This window comes from Macrobrachium nipponense, chromosome 34, assembly GCF_015104395.2.
Source record: "Macrobrachium nipponense isolate FS-2020 chromosome 34, ASM1510439v2, whole genome shotgun sequence".
NCBI lineage: Eukaryota > Metazoa > Arthropoda > Malacostraca > Decapoda > Palaemonidae > Macrobrachium > Macrobrachium nipponense.
In genome coordinates, this window is record NC_061095.1 from 2,698,241 (window position 1) to 2,706,849 (window position 8,609).

The 8,609-nt window shown below is 37.8% G+C and overlaps 2 protein-coding genes across 2 annotated transcripts; one reads left to right on the top strand and one right to left on the bottom strand.

Annotated features, from left to right (window-relative positions):
* Positions 1-1,881: 1,881 nt before the first annotated feature.
* On the top strand, positions 1,882-3,302 carry LOC135207624 (adhesive plaque matrix protein-like). The gene is made up of 2 exons (XM_064239485.1): positions 1,882-2,012; positions 2,580-3,302. Exons 1-2 carry the CDS (start codon positions 1,902-1,904, stop codon positions 3,015-3,017), a joined length of 549 nt encoding a protein of 182 aa, XP_064095555.1. The 5' UTR covers positions 1,882-1,901; the 3' UTR covers positions 3,018-3,302.
* A 1,288-nt stretch (positions 3,303-4,590) lies between these two features.
* LOC135207625 (adhesive plaque matrix protein-like) lies at positions 4,591-7,338 on the bottom strand. Its single transcript, XM_064239486.1, has 3 exons — positions 7,227-7,338; positions 6,862-7,065; positions 4,591-6,251 (listed from the first exon to the last, which is right to left on the bottom strand). Exons 2-3 carry the CDS (start codon positions 7,060-7,062, stop codon positions 5,814-5,816), a joined length of 639 nt encoding a protein of 212 aa, XP_064095556.1. The 5' UTR covers positions 7,063-7,065; positions 7,227-7,338; the 3' UTR covers positions 4,591-5,813.
* Between the last annotated feature and the right edge of the window lie 1,271 nt (positions 7,339-8,609).

The following is an 8,609-nucleotide window of genomic DNA, read 5'->3' on the forward strand; positions in this document are numbered from 1 at the left end:
GACACTCTGACAAACTAAATTAAGAATTCAGTGAAAGTTTTTGTTGTTTAATTTATTTTTTTTGTTGACAAATCTTGCAAGATTGCAAAATGATGATTTTTTTTTTTTTACATTTAGTGAAGTGTCTGATTGGATTCTGAAAGGCATTTATGAAGTCGAATCTGTTTCCTGGGATTTTAAATTGCGTATTCTCTCTCTCTCTCTCTCTCTCTCTCTCTCTCTCTCTCTCTCTCTCTATATATATATATATATATATATATTATTATATATACATATAATATGTATATATATATATATTATATATACATATAATATGTATATATATATAAACCGAAAGAGAGAGAGAGAGAGAGAGAGAGAGATGTCTAGGTTACACCAAATTAGTTATAAACTCCTCGAATATTCCACTAAATGAAAATACACGAATAAGAATAAACAGAAAACGAACATTGCAATCTAAAAATACCCCACTGAGGTAAGTGAACTATCAAATCACATAAAAAAACATCTTTGGGATAAACAAAATTAAACAAGAAAATTCTAAACCAATTCCGCTCAGATTTTGAAATGATTTCCACGCAGTCATGAGAGGAATCTCATTTGCATGTTGAATTGCAACTGATTAAGAATAGATCAATTGCAGTGGTGTTGCATAATTAGAATGTTAAAGTTCTAAATAAATTACTTTCACGCTCACACACATGTATATGTAAAATATAGTATGTATATATTATATAAAGACACCAACAACAGTCAACTAACTAAAATGTGCATATATCACTACATAGGTCAACATAGGCACAATGGAATTTCTCTGCAAAAAAAAAATCTACCTAAATTATGCATATGTTTAAAAGTACGTTTTATGTCTTATGCAAATAAAGCAACAATTAAAATTAGCATTTTAACTATACGTTCAACACCTGTAAACCTAACTTCACAGGTCTACAATTGATTATACAGGTCTCTCTTTAAAGGTACGTTTTCTGTCTTATGTAAATAAAGCAACAATTGAAATTATCGTATTTTCACTGTAGGTTCAACACCTGAAAGCCTGTAACCTTCACAGGTCTACAGTTGATTATACAGGTCTCTCTGCATCTTCCTGTACTAATAAAAGGTTCTGTGATTACAAGAAATAATTAATACGATTATTAAAAATTAATTTTTCCAGGCTTTCTTTCCGGGTCATCTGTTTAGATTTCTATTAATTCCTCCCAATTGCCTTCTCGTTATCAAATCGACAACCAAATTCGACGTTCGAGAGTCGACATGGTCGACAGTTCCATTATAATGTCGAATATTTAAGCTTCAAGATGCCATAATTACATAATTACAGTACAGGAGTATAACAGTCATTTCCTGTAATTATTTCCCAAAATCATTCAGCAGTTGGGCACACGTTTCAATTTTCGGGTATTGGGCCCACCATGGGGTGTGGGGGTGATCCACTGGGTGAAGAGGAACCACAGAAATGAATGCAGGAAGTATCTGACCCAATAATGGGTCACAAACGCCCCAGGGTGATTTTGGGGAAGTCTTCTTCTGGGGTCCCAGAGAAGAGGTATAAATACCAGGGTTGTCTTGTGGATAGATTCAGTCAAGGAGTGTCTCTCCGGTCGACCGCACACACGCACACACTTGCTAAGGGAGATATTATATTGACAATAATAATTTTAAAAAGGCAGGCTTCTAAATTCAGCTTTCACCAGTATCTGTAGATTGTCCTCACTGTCCCTTAAGCCTTAGTCAGCATTATTTCCTGTGCTTTTGATATTTATGTTTCAGGCTTTCACCAGAAGCTGTAGTTTGTACATACTGTCCCTTTTATTATTTACATTACATTATTAAGGATTTCCTTAATAACCCATTTCCAGATGGTGGGTAGCTCCTCGTCCCTCATGACCTGGTTCGTAGCCGTCATCTTGACCTTGGCTTCGGCTGAGCCCGAAGGGTACGGATGCTACCCTGAAACCAAATATGTCACCCACTACGAAACGAAGGTGACAAAGGTAAGATTGCTGAAATTTTGTAGAAATTTTAACTCGAGAGGAAGATATATAGAGTAGGATATGTGGCATTAAGCGACCATTGTTCTAATAGCCATCTGTAAAATGTAAAAGTGTACCGTACTTTTCAGCTTTGTTAAAAACAATTTGACCATTGTTCAAGTAGCCATCTGTCAACAGCGTGAGGTGTTTGTTTGCGTAAGGTAACACTGGGTCCCGGGCTGTGGATAGTTACATTCAGCTTACATTCAACAATGATAATAACCTTATTTTGAATATTAACGGTGTAATTCCGCATACTGTAAATTATTAAACCACTTTTCAGTTGCAAATGTACACCAAGATATCCTTTTATTTACCTAAAACTTACATATAGCGTAACTATTTGAAGCACGAGACGCAGTGTTACCATGCGAAAACACCACAGGCGGATGGACAGATGGAAAAAACAGAGTATAGAGTGATACTGTTCAAGTAGCCATCTGTCAAGTGGGAAAGCGTACCGTACTTTCCATTCTATTGTAAATGAAATATCCATCTGTCAAATAGTAAGGCGTAATGTACTTCCAGGTTCCAGTTTACGAAACGGTCTACAGCACGGAAGTCATACCGACCACGTTCTACGAGCAAGTCTACAACACCATTTACAACACCAAGTACGAAACCGAATACGTACCGGAGTACGTGTACAAAACCGTCTACAAAACGGACGTCAAGTACGTGACGGACTACGAGACGGATTACCAGACGGTCTACAGCACGGTCTACGAGACCAACGTCGAGTACGTGCCAAAATACGTCACGGATACCGTCTACGACACCGTCTACAAGACAGACGTGGTGCACGAGACCGTCTACAAGACGAATTACGTACCTGAGTACGTCACGAAGACTGAAGTGAAATATGACGTACAGTACCAGACTAAAATTGTTCCTCAGTATCACACTGTTTACAAGACAGTCTACTCTTACAAGACAGTCTGTCCTAAGCATGCCTACGGGTACTGACAGGATTGCCAACTGTTTACCTTGTTACTTTGTTCTTGAGACTGAAGATTGTTATCTTCTATATTCTTGTGCCCAAAGATTATCTGCTTCCATATTCTTGCCTTAAAATTGTGATATAATTCATAAATCTGAAGATTCCCATCTCTATACCTATATTCTTGGGCCTGAAGATTGACTTCTACTTCTAGTATATTCTTCAGTCTGAGGATTGCCTTTTGCTATATTCTTCAGTCTGAAGATTGCTTTTGGCAATATTCTTCACTTTGAAGATTTCCTTTTGCTATATTCTTCATTCTGGAGATTCTTCTATACTCTTCAGTCTGAAGATTGTCTTTTGCTATATCCTTCAGGCTGAAGATTGCCTTTTGCTATATTCTTGATTCTGAAGATTGTCTTTTGTTATATTCTTGATTCTGAAGATTGTCTTTTGCTATATTCTTGATTCTGAAGATTGTCTTTTTCTATATTCTTGATTCTGAAGATTGTCTTTTGCTATATTCTTCATTCTGAAGATTGTCTTTTGCTATATTCTTGATTCTGAAGATTGTCTTTTGCTATATTCTTGATTCTGAAGATTGTCTTTTGCTATATTCTTCATTCTGAAGATTGTCTTTTGCTATATTCTTCAGTCTGAAGATTGTATTTTTCTATATTCTTGATTCTGAAGATTGTCTTTTGCTATATTCTTCAGTCTGAAGATTACCATCTCTTATGTTCTTCAGTCTGAAGATTCTTCTATATTCTTCAGTCTGAATATTGCCTTTTGCTATATGCTTCAGTCTGAAGATTCTTCCTTATTCTTGAATCAGAAGATTGCCATCTGTTTTCCAGTGCCTCTACATTTCAGACATTCTTGAGAAATTACAGAAGTGATTTCAATGTTTTTTTTCAAGGTTTGAATAAACAAATTTATGTAAATATGAAATTTATTTGTTTAAGAATAAAACATTAATTTTTTTCTTGTTCTTTCCTCAATATTCACTCTTTTGGTAAGAATGTATTATTCATTTTTAAATTTATGCTTATTTTCATTATCTGAGATTGAAAAATAGCAACTGATTATATATATGTATATATATATATATATATATATATATATATATATATATATATATATATATATATATATATATATATATATATATATATATATACATGTTTACGAGAATTCTTCTGTCAACACAGTTATGTCAATAAAAGGAATTATGAACAACATATTTTTGATAACAATTCAGCTCCATAGAACCCAATTCTAACTGTAATATAACAATAAAATACTTTGGAAATCTTACCTTTGAAACACAAATAAATCTTGACAGGATATCAAGAAATAACTACCCACAAAAACAGTTTCAACTTGTCCTTACAAACATATTCACAGCTGGTTCTTACCTCGGCAAGAAGTTGTCTTCATGTGTTGACGAATTCACTTGTCCTGGTTATCATGTTATAAGAGATTTCTCTCACACGTGAGACCACAGGTTTACACACGAAGACTTCAAAATACTTTTTAAAACAAGGGGCAAGTGAACGCATACCTTAATGACAATATACCTCTTGCTAGACCCTCCAAATAGCATTTACCCTCGTTCGAGTGTTACAGGTAGTTTGGTCATTTTCTGGTTTTCTTTACTCGTTGCTTCATTGTTTTACAGACACCATATCATGATTACAATGCTAACGCCTCTTTTAAATAATGATTTTGCGTTTATGGTGAATTAATGGAGACATATTCTGTTTATTTTGTGGAGCCACCGTTTGGTCTAATTTTTTGGCAAACCAAATTTTAACTCCACATAGGCTGTACCTATTGAATTTGACCAAATTGCTTCCTGACAAGTTATTTGCAAATACTGTGGCATCAGAATATCCTGGCTTAGAGAGCATTTGTTCTCAGGGTTCTTTTCTTGACTGGTTCATACTTGAGCGTATTTTCACAAAACTCTTATACCCGAACGTCAGATTGTACAGTTTGAATTCTCCTTCGTGTCTCCTACAGCCTCAATACTTTCTGCTTCGGCTGAAGTCACTCTGTAGCTCGAACGAAGGAACCCCAAAAATCTACTTAATCTCTAACAGAAAAATCTCTTTTTCCAACCCATTTACTTTATTTTTATTTTTTATTTTTTTTTTAGTTGGAGTAGAGCACTTCATTCATAAAGAAAATCCTTGTTTTCAAAATGTTTCAAATGTTTTGGTTTTCATATCTGTAGTAAAGTCCATAAAAAAACAATAAGTGACGAACGTTAAAACAGGCATTTTATTTTTCATTTAAAAAAAAAAAAAACTTTACAATTAATATCGAAAGGCAGTTCGTTAGTATCAATCATAAGAAATATTACAAAGTGAAAGAATGAAATTCCACCTGATTAGCCCGAGTAGATTCCAGAATCAGAGACAGAGTATGCCAGTCAGAATACCCTAATCACTAAGTGGGCATCAATATGTTAGGGCACTTACAGTAAAATAAGTCCATCTTCAGTGGCCCTAATTGTAAAGGTATATTGATATATTTTTCAATGTCTGGTCTTTTAGAATTTATGTAAATTAACAAGGATTATAATATATCCTTTATCGATGAGGACTTCTAGTATATAAAGATTTCGGTGCATCCTTTATCTATTGGGACTTCAAATACATCCTGGTTCCTATGGCATTCCAGCATGCTCTCCTATCCTAAAACCTAATCTAGGCACCCTATTTACCTATGAGCAACCATTATATTTTTCAGTAATTTCCAGTATACCATTAATGCTCATTGCTTGTGGGCATAAGGCATCAAGTATGACCTCAGTCCTAACGGTCATACGAACCCTTGGGGCACACAGTCTTGAAAGTATGCGCCGTCTTGTAAATCGTACTGTACTGCGGCACCTCCTTCGTCTTGTACCTGACGTCGTACCTCACCGTCGTCTTCGTGACGTACTCGGGCACGTATTCCGTCTTGTAGACGGTCTCGTGCACGACGTCCGTCGAGTAGACGGTCTCGTAGAGTATCTCCGTCGTGTATTTGGGAACGTACTCCACCTGCGTCTCGTAGTTCGTCCTGTAGACCGTCTCGTAGTCCGTCTTGTAGTCGGTCAAGTACTTGACTTCCGTCTTGTAGACGGTCTTGTAGACGTATTCTGGGAGGTACTCTGTCTCGTACTTGGTCTCGTAGTAGGTGTTGTAGACAGTCTCGTAGTACGTCGTGGGCACCAGCTCCTTCTTGTGGATTGTTTCGTATATGGGGACCTAATGTGAATAGATGGTGGTACTATAACTTTGATTGGAAAATGGGATAAACTTGTAATGTTTCTCAAAGAATCAGGGAATTTGGACAAGATAAATCAGATTGTTTCTGAAGGAATTCAAAGATTAAATATTAAAAATAAACCTGTATTACTGCCTTGAGGATTTCCAGAACTGGGAACTGATTTGACCCCCAGGGGCTAGTACTAAACATGGGAAAACAGTGGTTCATCTACACTGTTTCGTCGCGTTTAGTACTAGCCCCTGGGATTGTCAAATGTGTTTTGCCATGTTTAGTACTAGCCCCTGGGGTTTCAAATGTGTTTCGCCCTGTTTAGTACTAGCCCCTTGGGGAATGGAATACACTTAGGGACATTTGATCACCCAGTGGCTAGTTCTAAACACAGCGAAATACGTTTGGCGCCCCCAGGGCCAGTGCTAAACACGGTGAAACTGTGTAGATGACTGTTTCACTGTTTAGTTCTACTCCCCTTGGGGTATTAGATGTTCCTGAAGCATAATCTAGAGTAATATCTTAATGTTTACTCAAAACATCTGCCAACCGCAAATGTATAAACAAAGGAACCAACCAATTATCCCAACTAAGTCTCACCTTCTCCACCTGTGCGTCATACTCGGTGACATATTTTGTCTTCGGGTAGCACCTGTGACGCCCGTGACGCTGGGGAGACGCATCTGGATCGGGCGTAGGCGACGCAGACGCAGCTGGGTCAGGATTTGGACCAGCTGATGCCACCGTCAGGAGGAGACCAAGGGCTGAAATGGTCGCCAGTAGCCATTTGCCTGCAGCCATTATCTGTAAGTAGGGCATATAGGTCTAGTAGAGGTCTTTGTCAGAATGTGTAGAAGGGATTATTCAATCCCTCAGGGCTGAATTTCCGTTGAATAATGAATTAGAAATGAAACAATATCCTTCATTTTCAAGAAACTACACAGTAAAGGTGTCCATCCTCCTACCTTAGACTTATCTTCCCGCGACGAAGGTCGAAGTCCAAATGTTGGGTCCTTGAGACGTCTTTCACTATTTATGCGAATTTCCAAGTCATCTCTCTCTCTCTCTCTCTCTCTCTCTCTCTCTCTCTCTCTCTCTCTCTCTCTCTCTCTCTCAGGTTTCTCACAATGACAGAAACTTATTTGACTAATCATATTAAAATTAGATGCGCCTAGTCAAGCGGTACCTAGGCTCATTAGTGTAAGAGAAAATACGTTGGTTTTCCAATTGATTTCGAGATTAGCTTATTTTTGGTTGATATTGGTTTCTGTGGGATTAAAATCCTCCTTGAAGATGAAGGGAGTGTCTGGTAGGAAAGCTCTCTCTTCACTGTCTATCTCTCCTTATCTTTTTTCCCGCCTTATCTCCTTGTTTATCAAAAGTTCTTCCAGCCATTTCGACTTTTGGCGCGAAAAGGCGACGACGCACATTCACTCTCTCCCTCGTAGATAGCAAAATGTTTGGCGGGAAACAACGAGCCCAACCCCCCGCCCCCAACCCCCCCAAAATACTAATGATCCGGAACCAAAATCTGATTATAACGACTCTCTCTTACCAATCTATTCTAAAATAATTTAGGTGTAACTGGAAAAGACAAAAATAAGAAAGCTGGAAGATGCTTTGGATCAATCGCCTATTGACTCGAGCAGTATCTCCGTTGGCGGCGCTGCGTGTTGCCAACTCGCTACTTTCCGCGAGAGAAAACCGTTATTAGTACAATTTCATCTCTCTCCCTCTCTCTCGCGCGCGATTGTGAGTGAAATCTGCCTCTCAGTCTGTTTCTCACGGATCCCGTGGAATCGAGAATGCCAAAGGCATACCCAGAGATTCCCAGACGGCGCTGAAACGGCGTCGCAAACTATAAATACACGATTTAGCGAGCTTTCTTTGTCAGTTAGGTCTAGGCTACCTGCCCTCGCGCTACGGAGTACGAAAGGCAGGAGTGATATATAGTTATTTCGTGCTTATTTCGTGCTTAATTTTTTACAGGAATGGGTTGATTAAGTGTATGGGGTCTGTGGTGGGTGTGTAATAGTAGTTCTGACGTACTGACCGTGAGATTTATTGGAGCTTTTAAAGGTTTATGAAGGTTTATACAGCCGTAGTTTTCTTCAGTGACAGAAATAGACTGTACAGCCTATTGGCTATACTGTATATTAAGACACTCGTATCCATACACACGTATATACATACGTATCTATAATCTATATAGATTAATGACCGAATTAACTGAAACTATATAAAAATAAGTTAATAAATTGAGTATTTATGCCTTATATTTCCAGATGGGTACCAAGAGGTCCTTGTCTCCAACCAGCCTCGGCAGCTTAGTACTGCTCATAACGGCG